Raw genomic sequence first — 20,370 nt, 5'->3', positions numbered from 1 at the left:
GATGGTGAAGGGCTAGAAGTACTAAATAGAGGATTTTCTCTTTTCTCCTAAGAACTTGTCAGATAGAGAACACTGAAGATACTTGAGCTTGGCCAGGCTCAGACTGGGGCTTTTGGAATATCAGTTTGGCAGCTCTGTGGAGAATGGCTTGGAGAGACTGGAAGTGGGTGGGGGGTGGGGGAAACTCTTGGGAAGCTGAGATAATCTGTGGTGGCACGTACCACAAATGCACATCACAATGTGTAAGATGGGGAGTGAGGAGAGAGGCCACAGCCAGTGGAGCCAAGATGGCAGGGAAGAGGCAGTCGTGAGCTCTTCCCTTCACACGTGTGATAACGTGAGCTATGTGAGATGGAGATGTCATTCACAAGACCTGGTGAGGGGAGGATGACTCAAGGATAGAAGGCTAGTGGTACAGTCCTTGGCAGGAGATAGAGATGTGAAGAAGGGCAGGAAGAGATAGGCATCCCTTTGAATCCCTTTGAGCTTAAGCATAGTTTGTGTACTTGATCCTTGTCATTTCTTTGTTAGAGTGCAGCTGCCTGAGAGCGTTCGGAGCCTGTATCCAGTCTTCCACGCAGAGCATGCCCCAGTTGGATTGCACTGGTGGAAGAGAAGCAGCCCCGGTTGGACTCTGGGACTAGGAAATGTCACTGCCTTTTGCCTGTCCCTCACTTCTCGTGTGCCTTTTCCTGTTTGGAGCCACCCTTGATGATGGCTTTCTTTTCCTTTTTGGAGGAGGAGCTTAGCTGAGTGGAGGAGATAGCAAATAAAAATGAACAAAACTATTTGATTTGAGACTCCACCCTTCAGACTAAAATATTCAGATTCTTCACCTAATCTTTATTGGTGGTATTTATTTTTGCATTGGTTTGAATACATTCCCCCCCCCCCTTGTAACAAAGAATAAAAAGAGCAGTTCAGTAGTTCAGTAAAACCAACCTACGTGTCAGCAGTGCTCTGTGCCACACCCATAGTAACCCACCTCTTTAAAGAAGAGGGAGAAATGCAGTTTTCCAGCTCTTGTCCCAGGCTAAACTTATTTTTTAAGAATTATTTTTAAATGTGTTTGCTTTTTTTTTAAAATCAAGAAAACTGTCTCCCCAAATTCAAAAACAAGCAAGCATATTATTCAATGTTAATTCTTGTTTCAACTCTAGCATTCATTTTAGGTAAAATACATACATAAGTTTTTTTTGGTAGCTTTATGTACATTTATCATATATTGGGTGTGCAGTGTATTTGTCCACTTGTAAAGGAAGTAGTGTGATATACATAGTGGGGAAGGTCCCTGCTTTGCCTCTAGTTAGCTGAGTTTTATCGGGTACCTCTCTGAGCCTTAGTTTCTTCTTCTAAAATGAGGGGTGTGGCCCAGATAGTATCTATAAGTTCTCTTCCAGCCCTGGCATTCTACACGTTTAATTTAGAAAGCAATTTCACTTTTAAAAAAGATGTATTGCATTTCATAAATGCACTTTAAATGTTTTATAAATGCATTTTAAAATGCATTTGTGTTTTATATATTTGCTTCTGTGGTATCTTGCTGGTTGTGTATGTATCTCAATCCATGTTTTTATATACAAACATATATATGTTATTATGATATTTAGAAAGAAAGCAACCAAGTATAAATAATGCCTTTTGAGCTAAAGAAGGGAACTGCTTCACTAAATGTTTGATCTAGGAAAAGTGTTGCCTGAAAAACACACTCTGTAATTCAGAAAATTAAGTTACTTTATAAGTGAGTAAGCATAAGTTAAAAGAAAAAGCAGGTAAAAAGTCAGAAAACAAGGAAGGCTTAAATATAATATGTGCTCTTTTGGAGAAATTGGCTAACCTACCAAAGCATAGTTGATGTTGCTAAATACAGAAGAGGAGGAAGACTCAACTAAACAGACCTAATATGCCAAGTGTATGAATTAGTATACAGGTCAAAGATAATGGCTTTCATAAAGGGAGATACCATAATAGGTCATACTTCAAACATAATGATGTCTAATTGACCCCCATCTCAGGAGGGGCCAAAGATCTAAGCTGACAACAATAACAGATAATTTATCTACATTTGATGATCTCTTGTAGAGTTTAAAAAAAAAAAGAACCATTAGTTGCTTAACTAGCCTGAGGTTAATCTTGAGATTGTGGCACAAATCAGAAAAGATCTCTCCCAAATCCAGGACTTCGTTCCAGGAGCTCTGCCTCCTTTACTTTGTGTTCTTATGACACCAGGTGACAGTTTCTCATTCATTTCTTAGTGTTTTGGGGCTGGAACTTAGGAAAGGCCATGCTGAAGAAGTAGGATTCTTTCTCTCAATTTCCTTTAGGCTTTTAACTGTTTATAAATATCTTACCAAAATTTTCAGTTTTCATTCAAGATACTAGGTGTGTTAGGTATGTACCCTAGAGACATCATAGCGTGACTAGAGAGCCAGCCTTGAAACCAAGAAGACCTGGGTTTAAGCCTTGCTTTTAGCGTGTACTGACTGATACTGGGACAAGTTCCTCAGCTTCTCAGTGCCCCAGGCAACTCTTTAAGACTGTCACTTGCAGGAAGATGTCATCCTGCATTTGTTAGAGGGAATGTCTTCATCTTGGAGTTCCTAATACCACTGAAATCATAGGCTCAGTCCCTATCCATGCCAGACTAACCTAATTTCCCTGTTTGACAGGTTTCATGGAAAAGTACATCAGGAGAATGCCTTAGACATGATGGATTGGATTTTAGTAAGGTCCTTGATAGTAGTTTCAATGCCAACCCTGTGGACAAAATTAGTTTGCTCATACACTAATTATAAATAGCATTAATATGTATTTAGCATATGTTTCCTATGCTAATGAAGTCAGAGGCACAGTGTCCATCCCTTATACATATGTGCACATGCACATACACAGTTGGTGTCGTGAGAGCACAGTGCAAAGTCAGCAGAATTCCTGGACCAAAGCATGGAGTTGGTGGTTTTTTCTCTAGTACTGATTCACCAATTACTTTATAGAAGTTCATACACCTGGCATACTTCTTTAATTTGAAGTATTGAAATGATGCCGGATAGCTTAAGTGAAAACTGGAAAATTCAGTCAAATACCTCATCAAATTTCAGTAACATAGAGACTTGTGACGCTTTCATTGGTATACTGGATTCTGGGGGAGGGAACTCCCTCTACTGAGACAAATCTGTAACTTGGTGGTAGAAAATGGCCTGAAGCAGCAAGAGTTTAAATGATTTAACAACTCCTATTTATATGTCATTTTGTGGTTTACAAAACAGTCTTTTACAACCCTGCTAGGGAGTAACACAAGTATTCTCTGGCCTCTTAAAGTAGTGAAAACTGAGTCTCAGAGAGGCTCAGTGAGTTATCCATGTTCACAAAACTAGGTACCTCAGTTTCCTCATCTGCTTCCTGTGAGTCCTTTTTTCTTTGTTATTGACTCTAATATTTCTAAGATTTCCCCGGTCTCTCTTCTGAACTTCAGTCCCATATCACTCATACCACCATTCCTATTGGACACCTCTACCTAAATATTTCATAGGCATCTTAAATTCAACACATCCAAAATGGAACCCATTATTTGCCCCCCCCCGCCCAGACCCACCCTTCTTCTCCAAACTTCCCTTTTTTTTTTTTTTTTTTGGCTAGGCAGTGGGGTTAAGTGGTTTGCCCAGGGTCACACAGCTAATAAGTGTTATGTGTCTGAGGTCACATTTGAACTCCTTCTGACTCCAAGGCTGGTGCTCTATCCACTGTGCCACCTAGCTGCCTCCAAACTTGCCTATTTTTTGTGGAAGCACCACCATGCCTTCAGTTACCAAGGTTGGCAAAGTGATCCTTGACTCTCCCTATTCCCTTGCTGCCCCCACCCTCCCCATATGCAGTCTGTTAAGTCTTGTATCTACCCCCTTATCTCCAATCTCTGAGGAGCCTCTCCATGTTAAGCCCTCAACAGTTCTTTCCTAGATTCTTGCAACAAACAGCCTTCCTTGTAGGCCCACCCTATAGGCTGTCCTCCACACCCAGAGATCTGATTTCTTTCCCCTGTTCAAGAAACTTCAGGGGTTTCTTTAGTAAGATACAGATGGAGTAAGATACAGATAGAGCTTAGCATTTTAAAATCCTTTGTAATGTGGCCCCCCACCAGCACAACACTCTCATTCATATATTCCGTACTCCAGCCAAATGTGAACCTGCCTATTTTTCTTTCCTTGAACCTGGCACTTTCGTCTCCCATTTTTAGGCCTTTGTACAGATCATCTCCCATACTTTAAAGTTCCTTCCTCCTCACTCAGCTTCCTTGCAGGCTCAGCTTTTATGGTACCTCTTATGGGAAGCCCTTGATGATTCCCTTATTTTTGTTAGTGCTCACACCTTCCTCTTATTATCATGTACTCATATTTGTTTACATTTTGTGTGTCCCCCCAGTAAAATTTAAGCACTCTGCGGGCAAGGCATTGCCTTTTGTTTTATCTTTGTATCCCCAGGGCCTAGCATTGTACAAATGAAAGTTAATTTTATGGTTGTCAGATTGCATTCAATTGAATTAAATGATTTCTAAAGACCTTTCTCAGCTATAACATTTTTTAAAATGTTGGAACTGGAATTTGAACCCAGGTCTTGATTCCAAGTTCAGTGCCCTTTCTGCTATAGTTACTGCTATTCTATCTTGAGTGTTTCAAATCTTAGGGTTCTGGTTTTAATCAGAGACTTAAACTTAATTAAACATTCATGCACAATATTTTTAAATTGGACTAAATGCTACTTATAAATTTTCTTTTTCAGGCAGTTGTACCCAGCAACCCTATATACATAGTTTTGTTTATTAACAAGAGAACAAAACTTATGGATCACATGAAGAATTGCACTTATAAAATTGACATATCATACTTGAGTTTTCAAGGAATAATGAAGACTGAATTTGCTACCTGTTTTATCAGTTCCTTATGACTAGTGTGTATCAGATACAGCAGGATATGTAGGAAGCATGTGTTCCTTTTCCCATTTGCTGAATTTTTGTATCTTGAATGCATTAATAGAATTCAGTGGGGAACTAGGAGAATATTTGGAATTTAATTTTATGTCCCACTCTACAAAAACTACCCAATTTCAAGAATCTAGCAAAATTGATAGCATGTGATCACAGTTTGGTTATTAGAATTTTATTATGAAGAATATACTAAACTGACTCTGGTAGGCATCTTCAACAAAGTCCTATTTTTGTGCATTGAGAAATAGAATTGACTCAGAATTCTCTTTTGCTGACAGAGCACAAGTTCAAATGAAAGGTCCTACCAAGTTGAGGAGGATTGGTCCATCCACAGACTGTTTTTCGGCAAAAGACCAGCCTAGCTAAGTTTGGAAAAGCTCCAGAAAGTTGACTTTCAGGTGATGACTTTTTGGCCATAGAAACCCAGAAAACATGGAGCTTTCCCTTACTGATGAAATCTAGATCCTTTGAAGTCCTGAAATAGGATTTTTAGTCATTAACCAAGCATTTGTTAGGTGCCAGGTGTCATGTTAGGTATTGGGATTATGAAGACAAAACTGGAATAGCCCTTGTCCTCAAGAAGCTTACGTGTTCTTCTTGGGGAGACACCATGTAAATGTATAAGTACATGTCAACTAAATGTAAGATAATGAGAGCAGGGCATTACCACATTAGCAGCTGAGAAGGCCAGGAAAGGCCTCATGCAGAAAGTAGCTGTTAGGATGAGTTTTGAAGGAAAACAAGGATTCTGGGAGATAGAGATGAGGAGGGAATGCATTTCAAGCATGGGGGGTTACAACAGCCAGTACAAAGGCATGGAGGTGAAACAGGAACAAAATTTAAAAGCTTATTAGACTATAGTCTTTTAAGGGCTTAGGGGAGAATCATGTATAATAATCCTGGAAAGGTAGATTGGGATCAACCTGTAAAGGGATAGACTTTCAGTATTTGATCCTCAAGGCAGTAAAGGGGCCTTTGGAGCTCACTGCATAGAGAGTGGGGCATGGTCAGACCTTTCTGTTAAGAAAGTCACTTTGGCAGTTGGAGGTTGGATTAAGAGAGGGGACCAGTTAGGATGCTGTTGGAATAGTTGAGGTCCGGGGTGGGGAGCCTGCAGCCTTGAGGCCACATGTCGTCCTCAAGTGTGGCCCTTTGACTGAATCTAAACTTCACGGAACAAATCAAGTTTGAATTCAGTCAAAGGGCTGCACTTGAGGACCTAGAGGGCCACATGTGGCTTCGAGGCTGCAAGTTCCCCACCCCTGGTCTAGGTGGAAAGTGATGAAGGCCTCAGCTAGAATGGCCCAGTGTGAGTGAAGAGATGGCAGTGTTTCAGACATATTGTGGAAGTAGAAATTACATGCATGGCTGAAGTGAATATTTGATAGGAACTTATTAGAAAACTGCAATTGTAGCTCATTTTAAGACAATTCAATTTTTAAATAATTGACGATTGGATATGAGATGAATGAAATGAGGAGTCCAGGATAACTCTTCACTGTATTAGTATGCAGTATTTAGTTGTTTAATATAATTGATATGCTTAGAAAGTATGTTTGTATTTGTACATTAAGTACAAATTATACTTGAGAAGAGTCATTCAGTATATTTTAAATTATGATGAATTAGTCCTTCAAGGTCTGGCTTTTTTTGGTAGTAGAAATTAACTTTCCTTTGTCATTTGAAGTCTGGTGAAACAAAGCAGTAAATTGCCTTATTACTGCTTGTTGGTAAGCTGGATACCTATGCATTTCTGTATTGGTAAAAATTGTGGCTTCCTGGTCCGTTTTCAAGGGCATATACAAAGTCAGAAAACGAGGGACAACTTTTTCTTTGGGGGTGAGTGATTTTTTTTCCTTTCAAGGATATTATAATTTGTGATCATGGCTGATTCCAAGCCTGGATTCTGTCTGATTAACAGATGTAGGGAACAGGGCATTGTGGGATTGAAGCAGTTGCTTTTGAACAACAATGTCCTTTTTGTAAGAATTTGATGCTTCTTAAAAGATGAACAACATGACATCATAACTGCTGATCCAAGAAGCATTCCTCTAGTCATACTGAGTGCACTCTGGTTATTAGTTCCCTTCCCCCATCTCCTTTCAATTGCATTTGACTGATGTCATTGTCCATTGTTAGGCTTCATGCTGTAAATGTCAAACAGTTGCCTTTTTTTAAAGTTAAAAAATCTATTTATTCATTATTTTGATCCGAGATGAAAAACAATTGTTCTCTCCCCCCTCCCAGCTTACTTCAACTAGTTTTCTTAAAGTTGATTTACTCAGGTATTGACAAAACTACCCAGCTTTTGCCCAGTTTTTAAAAATGTACTTTGTTGTTGACCCTTCCTATTTTCTGCCACCAGAGAAATTCAGTAGAGCCTTAACATTTCTACTTCTACTCATGATGTTTCTTTAATAATTCCAGGTGGATTCATTCTCCTTTCCTATTCCCTTTTAGAATAAAGTAATACTGTACTTAACTAATGGCTTTTGGCCCACTGCATATTAAGTATTTGAAATAACATATATCTTAATAGCTTGTATTAATTATGTCGAAGTTTGCATGTGCTGTAATAATGTAGATGCCTTTCAAATCCAATTCAGATGCTTCCCTTCTGTGGCCAGGCCTCTGACTTGAGGGTTTGGGGCTGTGATGGTGCTATATTTTCTAAAGTCACGTTCCTCCCCTGCCCTTCATGTGAAAGGAAGGATGACTATGGAGTTTATAGTTCACATTGTCCCAGGAGCACTTCTCCTCCAGCGGGCTGTGGCAGCTGTTTAACTGGGTGAGCTCCGAGTGCCTTTGGCCGTGGCCTGGTCTCACTGCTGCCGCGGCAGTGCTCTACCCGGGTGCAGTCCTGGCAGTGCTTCTTTCACTGTGCTTGTCTCTTGGAGTAGTCAGGAATCAGAAGCTGCAGGTATTAGAGTGGATTGTGTTAGCTGCTAGAATGCATGGCCCAAATATTTAGTGGCTGCAGTTAATTCTCTGTCTTTTGGACATTGCTACTACTGCCCTCCCAAAAGATGGCCACTGTGTGCAGATAGGAAAAAAGTAAAATACCATATTTTTGCTCTGCCCATTGAGGTCCTTAGAAAATATTCTTGTATGTTTCAAACACAAGGCTAGAGTGGAGAGCATGATAATAAAAATTGAATTAGAGTAGGTTTGCTCAGATCTTTCAATTTTCGCTTCACAGTTAATTTGGAAACCTTATGGAGACTGAAACTGTCCATATTTATAATACAGTAGACACCTTGTCCAGAGAAAAATAGGAAGAAAAGAAGTAAAATGATTTTGGATAAGATTGCTTTTGAATTTAAAAGGAAAAATATGTGTAGCTGAGGTGAATGTTTGATAGGAATTGGTTAGAAAACTCCAATGGTAGCTGATTTTGAGGCTATTAAATTTTTAAATAATTGTTAAAGGCTGGATTTTTCAAGAACCAGAAAGTTTTAGGTGGAGTGGTGGGTGACGCAGAGAATGTCATTTTAAATAGTCACAGAATGATAACTGGGCAATTTATCCACGGTCTGTTTGCTTCAATTTCTTCATCTGGAGGGATGGGATTTGATGACCTCTTCCTCATATGCCATTCAGAACACTTGTGGGCCTGATTTTATAGGTGAGGAAGTAGAGATCCCAAGAGATTCAGCAGTTTGCCCAAGGTCATATAGTCAGGTAGTGGCAGAATTTAGGCCATATTTCAGGCCTCCTTGACTCCCCATTCTTTCTTTTTTTTTTTTTCCTTAGGTTTTTTTTTTCTTTTTGGTGAGGCAATCAGAGTTAAGTGATTTGCCCAGGATGACACAGCTAGTAAGTGTCAAGTGTCTGAGGCCAGATTTGAGCTCAGGTCCTCCTGAATCCAAGGCTGGGGAGCTCTACCCACTGCGCCACCTAGCTGCTCCACCCCATTCTTTCTGACATACCATATTATTTCATGAATACAAGCAGTACATATTAGCAAAGGAATTTTAAAAATAAACAGCAGTATTTTAAATATTTTTATGTTTGGTATATTTCTGCTAATTTTTATTTTTACATAGGCAACGTGACTGTGGATAGAGAGCTGGCCTTAGAGTTAGCAAGATCTGGACAGCCTTTGACACATCCACTGTGTGACCCTAGGCAGGGCATTCAGACTCTCAGTGGGCTGGGTAGTTCTCTAAGACTATAAGTTGCAGAGAAGGTGTCAATCTGCATTATTAGAGGGAATTTCCTTATTCCTGAATTTTTTCTACCAGTGAAATTCCTATCTAGACCCCATCCCTACCATAGAAAGTAGAGGAAGAAGTAAAAGGTATTCTTAGTTACTTAGAACATTATATGACTTGGCTGATGGACTGAAAATTATGAAAGATTAGGGTCCCTTCCCCCCCCCCCGTAAGAGAAAAGAACAAGGTTCTTTTTATTGAAAGGGCTTTTGAATCATAAAAATAAGATTGTTGATAATCAATTTAGAGAGATTTCATCGTTTTAAGTTAGTTGATGTACGCACTTGCTGGATTTAAGAATAGGTAGTTTTATGGCTACCTATACCTAGGCAGTGCCCCCCCCAACCCTGCTGTTAGGGAGTTTGCATTCTTCTTGTGGGGGACATTGAGGGGGTGGTGGGGAAGGGGATGTACACCATATATACAAATACAGTGTACTAAAAGGAGGAAAGGAATACTGAGAAACGCAGGGATCCAGGAAGGCTTTTGGGAGGTTTGGGCACCCAGTCTGAGAGCAGGTGGGCGTGCACTCACCCCAAATGTTGGGAAAGGCCTATGTGGTTCTTGACTGTTGTTCTTTACCAGGTAATTTCTTTCCTTTTTTACAGTAGTCAATGCAGAAGCGGCTTCATCCATACAGATGAACCAAGGATTGGGACAGCAGCGTAAGCCCAGATAGTCAGACAGCTGACTGCCCAGCAGGATGCCATCAACTAGCCGAGCGGGCAGCCTGAAGGACCCAGAAGTTGCCGAGCTCTTCTTCAAAGAAGATCCAGAGAAGCTCTTTACTGACCTAAGAGAGATAGGACATGGGAGCTTTGGAGCAGTGTATTTTGTGAGTAATCACATAATCATACTAGTCAGTAGTATTTACTGAGTGGATGCTTGGTGGAGGGCATTCATAATATGAAATGATATGGGAATATAAAGGGAATGCAGATGTATCATATGACTGGGGAATGTTTTGCTTTTCTTTTTTTGATATTTTATGTATACAGGCACCCTCAGTGGTATTGTGGATGACCACAGTAAAGGGAATAGCACAACAAAGCAAGTCACACAGATTTTCTGTTTTCCCAGTGCATATAAAAGTTATGTTTACACAGTACTGTAGTCTATTAAGTGTGCAATAGTATTATGTCTAACAAACAATGTACATACCTTCATTAAAAAGTATTTTATTACTAAAAAATGCTAACCATGGTCTGAGCCTTCAGGCAGGCATCATTGTTTTGCTGCTGGAGGGTCTTGCCTTGATGTCCATGGCTGCTTGATTAATCAGAATGGTAGTTGCTGAAAGTTGGAGCACCTGTGGCAATTTCTTAAAACAAGATGAAATTTGCCGCATTGATTGACTCTTCCTTTCATAAAAGATTTCTCTGTGGCATGAGATGCTGTGTGATACTATTTTGCCCACAGTAGAACTTCTTTCACAGTTGGAGTTAATCTCTCAAACCCTGCCACTGCTTTATCAACTTAGTTTGTGTAATATTCTTCAATGTTGTTGTGTCTCAGGGAATAGGGAGGCCGGGAGACAGGGAGAGAGATGGGAGAACAGTGGGTAGTTGGAGCAGTCAGAACACACACATTTATTAAGTTTGCCATCTTATATGGGCACAGTTAATTGCGCTCCAAAACATCAATAGTAACATCAAAGATCACTGATCGCAGATCACTACAAGAGAGATAATAATAATAATAATGAGAGAATGGCCAAAGCATGATACAGGGACACGATGTGAACACATGCTGTTGGAAAAGTGGGCCAATAGACTTGCTTGACACAGGGTTTCCACAAACCTTCAATTTGTAGGAAAAACAACATCTGTGAAGTGCAATAAAACAAGGTATGCCTGTATGTAACAATGTCATGAAAATTTTAAAGCCAACTGGAGAGAGGATTTTGTTTTGTTTTGTTTTTTTGGTATAACCTAGATATTTCAGCTTATGTAGTGAATGTGTGATTTTTCTTTTCCTAGTAAGAGTATTTCCTCCACCAAGTCTTGCTCCGATGCCATATTTGGATCTAGAGAAGTCACCCCAGGTTCTTCAAAGCTCTAACAGCAGAGTATAAACTTAGGTTTTATCAGTGTGGAAAGGCTTAGAGTTTCGGAAGATTCATTACTGGGCTGACTGCTGTGGGATGAGTCTTTCAGCAGCAACAGCTCTCCAGAGTCTGCTGAGTCAGGGGGGATTGCAGGTAGGATCAGAGGAAAGTGGGCTCTTGCTGTCCAAATGAGAGACCCTTAGACTAGCATAGTAATGTCATTTCTTAGAATTATTTTATGATGGCATTGAAATCAAGTGCCACCCTTAACAGGGATTGTCGTCAAAGCCCCCTGTTTAGCTCAGAATTAAAATGAAACAATCTGTCTTTATAATGTGGAAACTTGAGCATATGACAACTGTGAATAACGAAGGCTTTGTGCTGGTGTGAGGTAAACCAAAGGCTGTGCTTACTTACCTTCTTTGGGGTCAGATTTGTAACATTAACCAAAATACCATCAAAGAGAACACATAGATCAGCCAGTCTAGTCTTCTCATTTAAACAGAAGGAAACTGAGGCAGACAGAGGAGAGATGACATGGACTAAGTCCCGCAGCCAGGAAGTAGCAGAGCCAGGGACTAGACTGTTGCCAGCTGGGTGACGCTGACCAAGCACCTTCTCATCTCTGGGCCTCAGTTTCCTCAGCTGCAAAATAAGGATGATAACAGCCCTTACCTCCCAGGGTTGTTGTGATGATTAAATGAGATAATGATTGTAAAGCACTTAACACAGAGCCTGGCACGTAATAGGAGCTTAATAAATTCTGTTCCTTCCCTCACTTTCCTTTCCTTCCTTTCTCTTTTAGCCAGGACCCAGATCACTTTCTTCTACATTATTTGTTTTCTGATTCGAGGCTTTTTTTTAAGTAAATTTTTTTTGTTTAAAGTGAAAAATACAATCACATCAATCATTTAACAGTTGTTTGCCTATTCAGGAAAAATCTGTAGAATTAGTTTACAAGAAGCATTTCAGTATAACATTAATTCAGCACAGATCAGCTGGTTAGTGAAGGCGTCTTGCACACTTAACCAGCCCTGAGCTCTGACAAAGGATGGGCCAGAGACCTTCTGCAACCAGAAATAAATGACCAAGTCATTATTTTCTTCAAATTTTACTGATAAAATGTGAATGGTGAAGATAATGGAAATGGAGTGGTGGTGCCTTAATGCTCCGGATTTCTGCCTCTATTACCTTGGGGATACTAGAATCAGGTTACTGTTCTTCATTGTCCTCCTGGGTGTCATGGAAGAGCTGATGGTGTGGCCTAAGGAAGCTCCTCCTGGAATCTTAGTTTGCCCAGTGAGTGGCACTGTGTGCACCCTTTCTTTTAGGGAGCTGAATGTTCATCAGAAAAAGAATTTTGTGTTTCCTAGCTTCAGATTCCAGAAGAGTGGCATTTATTGTCTCAATTTTGTTTTCTTTAATTATCCCTTATTTTTCTAAGTTTTATTTATTCTTGGCTTTTCTTCACCTTCTTTTTTTAAAGTGTTTCCCCCTCTTTACCAGAGGAGAACCATAGACAGGCTCCTAATGCTGATAGGGTTGTAAGAAGTCTTCATATTCAGTTTGCTCATGTTGCAGATGAGGACACATAGTCTAAATAACAGTTACGTGACCTTCCAAAGTCATTTGATTTGTAAATAGTAGATTCCAAACTAGGACCTTATAAGAAAACAGTCATTGGGGCAGCTAGGTGGCGCAGTAGATAGAGCACCAGCCCTGAAGTCAGGAGGACCTGAGTTCAAATGTGGCCTCAGACCAAACACTTGACACTTACTAGCTGTGTGACCCTGGGCAAGTCACTTAACCCCAATTGCCTTAAAAAAAAAAAAGAACAGTCATTGATGGGCATCAACTATATGCTATGCAGTGTGCTAACCACTTTACCAACATTACTTCATTCGATTCTCCGAACGACCCTATGAGGTAATAGTTGCTATTATTATCCATTTTATAGTTGAGGAAACTGAGGCAAATGCACCTAAATGATTTGCCTAGGGTCACACAGCTAGTAAGTATCTGAAATTAGATTTGAACTCAGAACTTCTTGACTGCAGGCCCAGTGCTCCATCCACTGTGCCTCCTGGCTGCCTCCAGTCCAAAGCTTTTTCTACCAGGCCAGTGTATCTAAGATCATGTCTCTGGGGGAAAAAAGAACGTTATGTGTCTAAGGTCGGATTTGAACTCACATCCTTCTGAATTCAGGGCCAGTGTTCTATCCACTGCGCCACCTAGCTGCCCCACCAAGAAATACTTCTTGAAAGCCAACTATAGCAGACCAGTGGGCTAAGAAAATGGTTATTAAAATTAACTCTAATATATTTTGTACTGCTAATAATAAAGGAAGTATTACTTATTCCAGCTTTGGTTTACATATTCCTACTGAGTTATTGAAGTAAACGTGCTTGACGGTATCATTGTATTCTGTTGACTTCTCTTCCCATCAGATTTTTCTTTCTAAAGATACAGAATGTTAGTATGTATTTTTTTTTTAAGATAAGGAAATTCTATTTATCCACTCACATTTTCCTCTGGAATAGTGAACCTAGATCCCAACAGGTTAAACCAAATAGCATTAGGAGCCATTGACTCGTCTCCTAAGCTTTTTGTAGAATTAAGTCCAGATGGAAAATGGGCCCCGTACTGCTTATATTTTGTTTTATAACATATATAATTTCTTACATAAGGCCAATTTTTGTACTTTCTCTCTTACAGCATTGTGGGAGTTTGCTATTGAAAGCAATCCTATGAGTGATTCTTTGGATAAATTAAATTTTACAAATGGTGATTTTTTCATGTGTTGAATGTCTTTACAGAGGTATACATTTATAGTTCTATGTCCTAACCCGTGATGATTTGAGACAGTGGAGAAGGATGACCCTATCAGTGCACGCATTTTCTCATTTGTGAAGGCTTGACGTAAAAACTTAGCCTAAATATAAACAGCAAGTCTGTGCTGGGATCAGAGATCCTTCGGAAACCATCTTGTTGTGCTTCCCTTCCTCTCCCCTTGTGTGCTGTGGAACCCGTCTTTCAATGGACGGTGAATTACTACAGCATCCATACAGTCCATAGCCTGAAACATCTTGGCCAGTGTCCCCATCACACCAGAGTACTCTTCTTCTTGGTCTTGTAGTTTCTTTGTGGACACAGGTTTGCCAAGGCAGTGAATAGAATGACCTTGAGTGAGTTGATGAGCAGTTATTTGTTAAGCTCCCGCTTTTTGCTTGGCCTGGCGATATACATCGATGGTAACAGAGACAAAACTAAGAATGAAACAATCTTTGCCTTCAAAGGAACTAGCACTCTCCTGGGAGAGACAACACAGTCATGGACCAGTGTATGTACAGTGAATTCAAAGTGATTTGGGGTCAGGCGAGAATATTAGTAACGTGTGGGATGAGGAGAGGCCTGATACAGGAAGCTTGCCTGAGCTGAAATTGGGAAGAAACCAGAGATTCTAAGAGGTGAAGTCCAAGTGGGCGTGGAGGACAGCCACTGTGCTTACTAGCACAGAGAGGAGAGATGGAGTAATATCTATACAGAACAACAGGAAGACCAGGACAGTTTGACTGGACGGTATAGTGTATGAACCATAGAGGATATAACGTACAATAGGCTGGAAGGGCCAGTTTATAAAAGCCTTTAAATGCCAAACAGGGAAGCTTTGTAGATGATTCTGGAGGCAATAGGGAAGTATTAAGGATTCTTGAGCAAAGCAGTGACGTGGTCAGAATAGGGGATTATCCTGAACAGTGGAGGATCAGTTCTTGAGGTGGGGGAACAGTGTAGAAGAACCAGTAGAAAAGTCCAGGCAAGAAATGATGAGGGCTTAAACTACAGTTGCAGTTGTTGCCTCAAGGGAATTTGGAGGTGAGGGAGTGGACAAGTGGGCGAGAATTCATCTGTTCCATGTTAGCACCCTGGAACAAAGCTCTGATGGCCTTATTCTAGTTCTGCCTCTGATCTCCTTCTATTGGCCACACAGCTGCTAGATATAGCTTCATGCACAGATCAAATTATGGTACTACTGTGATCGAGATTCTTCAGTAACTTCCTATCAGTAATGTACTTGTTGAATTGAATTTTTGCCTGTGGAGTTAAGTCTGGACTCGCTGGCATGAAATTCAAGGCTAAGAAGGGTTGAATTGAATTGATTGTCTCGCCCTTGCAGGTACTGTAGGGTAATTTGACTAAGTGCTAGGCTCATGATGGGTGCTCAATAAATGTTTATCATTTGAAAAGATTACTTTGAAAACATCTTTTCAATTAATATCTAGCTAAAATTCTTAAGTGGCTTTCATAGCAGTCCTAATAAAATAAATTCAGCCTCTCAGATTTGAGTTTTACTCTTGTGAGCCTTAGATGGGTGTTCCTTCTGTATCAGCAGTTCTTTAGATCTGTCTCTTCATGACTGGCAACTGAAGCTTCTAGTTTGTATCTGCAGCTCTTAGTAGTACTTTGGATACAGTAAACACTTATTACTGTGCTTTTTCCTTTATTTAAATCTAGCTAGTTGTGATTATATCTAGTTGTGATTATAAAATGAGGAAACAAATAGAAATTGGTATTCACATGCCTTCAAAGCCTAGCCTATGTCTGTGACTAAAAAAATCCATTACTCCACCAGCCGGTCTGATGATGAATCTCTCATGATTAAGCTAGACTGGTGGTTTGACAAGAGACTCCCACCACACCCATATTCCATGTCTTTCCAGTGTGGTAGAATTGTGCAGAGCTTGTGCTCCATTGGCAGAGTATATGAGAACATAGGGCTCACTGCCATTCTCCCCATTGGGCAACAAAGGGGCACTTTACTGGATGTTTATATTTCAGTGTTTAAAAAAAGGGGGAATGTTTTGGGAAGCAGTTATTAGGAAAGTGGTTATTTCTGTGCAAGATGTAGCTATTTGGAGAATGTAAGTCAGAAGATCTGCATTTGGATGCCAGCTTTGTCACTAGCTTTGGGCAAGTCAGGTTGAACTCTCTGGGATGAGCTCTGACATTAAGTACTGACTTGTTTTTAGTAGCTTGAAGGAGAAAAGGCTCAAATGCTTCTAGAACTGCTCCTTTGTCGAATAAATCATAAGGCTAGATAGAGTTCTTGCAACAGCTTGAGTCATGGCTAGTTTTCTCTTTAATTCTAATTCTAAGAGCAGGAAGGTAGAATGTCTAAAAGTGTAGAAAGTATGTTCTGCATTGTTCACAGTTGTTTAAAAAAAACTGTAACAGTGTAGGTACAGGTACAATAGTGAGACCTGTAGTCCCAGTAAATTAGAAGTAGTTGAATCTTAGCAAGATTAGGAATCTTTGTGGCCTACTTCAGAAATATTTATTTTGCCAAAATATTGTGGTATTGTGAAAATGGCAGCAGTCTCTGAGGCATGGGTTTGACTTTCAGCTCTGCCATTTTTACTGTCTGTGTGACATGGGCAAGTTACTTACCTTTTGGTGCCCATTTCTTTATCCATAAAATGAGGGTATTGAACTGTTCTATCTTGAAAAGTACTTTCCCCTTTTAAAGCCTAGAATCCCTTGCCTTGGATATTTAGTAGAATGAAAGGTTTGAAAGTTTTTAACCAACTGTATGAAGTACTTAGAGCTTGCTAAATAATTTTGTACTGGTTTCTGTATTATTGATAGCTTGCTGGTGTTTGTATATGCATGTTTGTATGTCAGATTAACTTCGATCACAACAATGGTAGTGTACACAGCTCATGTTGACTTTCTACCTTATTACTTAATAGAATTTAGTAATAATGTAAAAGTTTTTTCATTTCTGCCATTGAAAATTAAACACTTTCTCCTGTTTTTCAATTCATATTGTTAGTTTAAATAATATATTACTAGGTCATTGTTAAAGAATTCACTCTTTTAAAACATTCCTTCTGTTTAGTCTTTACTCTTGCCCTACCAATGTTTTTTGATCATTGTGTCTGTCACCACATATCTAACTGCAGGGAATTGTGCTTTTTGTCCAACCCATTTTTTTTTTGTTGTTAATTAGGAGAGAGGATCACCTTTGAATGAAGTGTGTTCCAAAGGGATATGAATGCTGCTTTGAAAAACAGAACTGTTTTCAACAAGGCAGAGTAATCAAGAACACAGTATCAGAATATGTCTTTGAAACAGAACCCAAGAGTCTTATATAACAGAGGAGACTGCCTCAGTAGATCAATAGATTGAGAAATATGACATTGAGTCTGGTTGATAGTAGGTAGATGGCTGTGAGATAATTAGGTAGTTAGAGCACTAACCCAGGAATCAAGTGACCTATTGATAAATGTCACAAGTCTTGTGTGACTTTGGGTAAGTCACTTGATCATTTTGTGCTGTTGATTTTCCATCTTTAACATAGGAATAATCTGGCCCCCTGGTTACTTCACTTGAAAGGAGGTGGGATGATGCATGTAATAGATAAACTCTTTGGAGAAAGAATGTCCATTTAATTGGAATCACACCACCAAGACATACTTTGCATTGTTTATCAATAAAGCAAACTAATTATCCCCTTATAATATTGTTCATGCCAAACTTTTAAAGGTATAGATCTAACTAGTCTCCAGAACCCATTGGAATTCAAATAATATGTGCATTAAAAACCATTCTTATTTTATTCATAATTCAGTTTTCCCAAGGACCTCCATCCTAGGCCACACAATATGTAGGTAGTCATCAAGCTTTGAATACTTGACTTGCATATTTATTATACATACTAATAACAGATGCCTCCCCATCTCCTGAGCCAGCCTTTCCCCTGACTGCTCTGATGGCTTCCAACCCAAAGGCCTTCTCTGCTGTCTTAGGCCAGCAGCATCGGCTTATAGGAAGGTCCAGCCTCCTTTCTTGTCCTCTCTGGAATGCGTCTATACATGTCTCATAGCAAATTCTTTAAAGAAATTTAGAGATTAATGTGGATTCTCCAAATGGTTAAATGGTTTGTATGCTTACCTCCCATTTTTTTCTGTCTTTAGTACTCACAGTTTAATTGTACTTTGAACAAGCTCTCATGATGCAACATTCTTTATAGTTTCCTTTTCTAGAGGAGGTGATGTTATGGTTTGGAAGGAGCCCTGTGCTCAGTGTTTTTTGTGTGACTTTGGGTAGTTAGTTTACCCTCTGAGCCTAAGCTTCCTTTTGTATGTCATAAGGATGTTGCAAGAATCTGACATTTATGGTCTGATTCTAGTCATTTTAAGAAAACTCACTTGTATCTCCTTCTACTTTATTCTATTTGTCTTATTCCATTTGTGAGCCCTTTAGATCTCAAGGTCTTAATCATGGCTGATAAACATAATAGTAGTTCTAGTGATATATTTTTATCAAGGAAAAAGGAAAGCTTCCTGTTTTGAAGTCAAATTAGAGGTAATAAAAATTGTTATCATGCCTTAAATAGAAGCCCCTCTTAGAAGTTCCACAAAAGTCTCCATCCATCTCTCTCTCTCTCTCTGTTTCTCTCTCTCTCTCTCTCTCTCTCTCTCTCTCTCTCTCTCTCTCTCTCCTGTAATTAAACCTGCATTTCTTGTGGAAATATGTTTAATATGATTGTACATGTGTAGCCTATATCAACTGCATGGCATCTTGGGAAGGGTAGGGAGGGGGAGAAAATTTAGAACTCAAAATACTATAAAAGTGAATGCTGAAAACTAAAAAATAAATGAAATTTAAAAAAAACTTACATTTCCTCAGTCAGTGGCATTCAAGATCATGTCAAGACAACCAATGTTTACAAAGTTCCCATTATGTGCCTGGCACTGGGGTAAGCTCTGAAAAAAAGAAAGGCAAAAACCAAGCAAACATATAAATAAAAGATAAATAAAAATACCACTTTCAATTGTTTTCTCTATTTTACTCTAAGTATATCATCAGTATTATTTTTTCTATGGCAAATCTATGGTATAGCAACTGCATTATGGTTAAAAACTCAACCACTGTTTTTCACAGTGTTTCAGTGGAACTAATCAATGAACTTTTGGAACCCAATCCTTTCATAAATTGGAGATTGCCCTATATTTGGAAGATTTTTTTCAGCATTATTATATTTAGAATACATTTCTTAATTTAAATACACATTCATAATTTAGACTTGAATACAGATTGGCCTTTTCCCCACTTGATCTGAACTAATAAAATTTTATTTCATTTTTATTTCTGTTTTGGCCATTTATTTGGAGAGGAAAGGAAACGATAAAATAGGGGAGAATTTTTGCCACCCAGGGAGAAATCAGCAGAGCTGTTTAGAGCAGAATGCTTTTAAACTCAGAACCTACCTTATATTTAGCAGTTATGTTGGGGCATTGTTGAGTGCTGCCAGGGGATGAGGGGTTAAAACGTGAAAAAGAAGCACATGTTGACAATACTGTACACATCCCTAGAAACCTCATATTGTAATTTGTGTGGAATGCCATCTTGGGCTTGCCTGGTAATCACTACAGTTTATTTGTGTTCTTCTTTAGTTGGTGTGTGCTCCTTCTTCTTCCATCTCCCCTTATGATTTATCCCTTCCTCGAGGTCTGTCTCCCTTGGATCTCTCAGGGGTTTGTTTCCTACTTGCTGTTGGTATAGCAGGTGTGCTCTCTATTGTCAAAAGGATCTTTTAAAATTGTTGGAAATTGGTCTTTCCTTCACTACCCCTAAAGCAGGGTTGGAGTTTTTGAGAAAAGAGTATATCAGTGACCCCACCCACACATGCTAATTTCTGAGAGAAAGGTTTTAGGAGTCCCTAAGACATCTACCAGTAAGAGAGGCAGAAAGGAAAAGTAGGTATAGCCCTCTCTTCACTTGTATTTTTTCCTCACTCTTCTCTCCTTTCCCCCACTAGAATTGAATAGTGACACACTGAGTTGAACTACAGACTACATGCTAGAAAGTTCATAAATCCTTATGAATTTCTAACCGGTAGAATGCCCCCCCTCCAATAGTATTTTTTTTTCCAATTACATGTAAAGATAATTTTCAACATTCATAGATTTTGAATTCCAAATTTTTCTTCCTTCCCCCTCCCCAACACAGCAAGCAATCTGATATAGGTTATATATGCACAATTGTATTAATCATATTTCTACATTAGTCATGTTATGAAAGAAGAATCGGAACAGAAGGGGGAAACCATGCGAAAGAAAAAAACAAAA

General features: G+C 39.3%; 1 protein-coding gene across 1 annotated transcript in view; it reads left to right on the top strand.

The window, feature by feature from the left end:
- Positions 1-20,370, top strand: part of TAOK1 (TAO kinase 1) — a 147,704-nt gene that overhangs the window by 67,561 nt on the left and 59,773 nt on the right. Inside the window, exon 2 of the mRNA XM_020963378.2 lies at positions 9,801-10,027. Coding sequence (XP_020819037.1) covers positions 9,896-10,027 — 132 coding nt within the window. The 5' untranslated portion in view covers positions 9,801-9,895. The remainder of the gene's footprint in view (positions 1-9,800; positions 10,028-20,370) is intronic.

The sequence above is a fragment of the Phascolarctos cinereus genome, unplaced genomic scaffold, assembly GCF_003287225.1.
Source record: "Phascolarctos cinereus isolate Bilbo 61053 unplaced genomic scaffold, phaCin_HiC Scaffold_5;HRSCAF=322, whole genome shotgun sequence".
Lineage (NCBI taxonomy): Eukaryota > Metazoa > Chordata > Mammalia > Diprotodontia > Phascolarctidae > Phascolarctos > Phascolarctos cinereus.
This window is presented reverse-complemented; position numbering and strand designations above follow the sequence as displayed.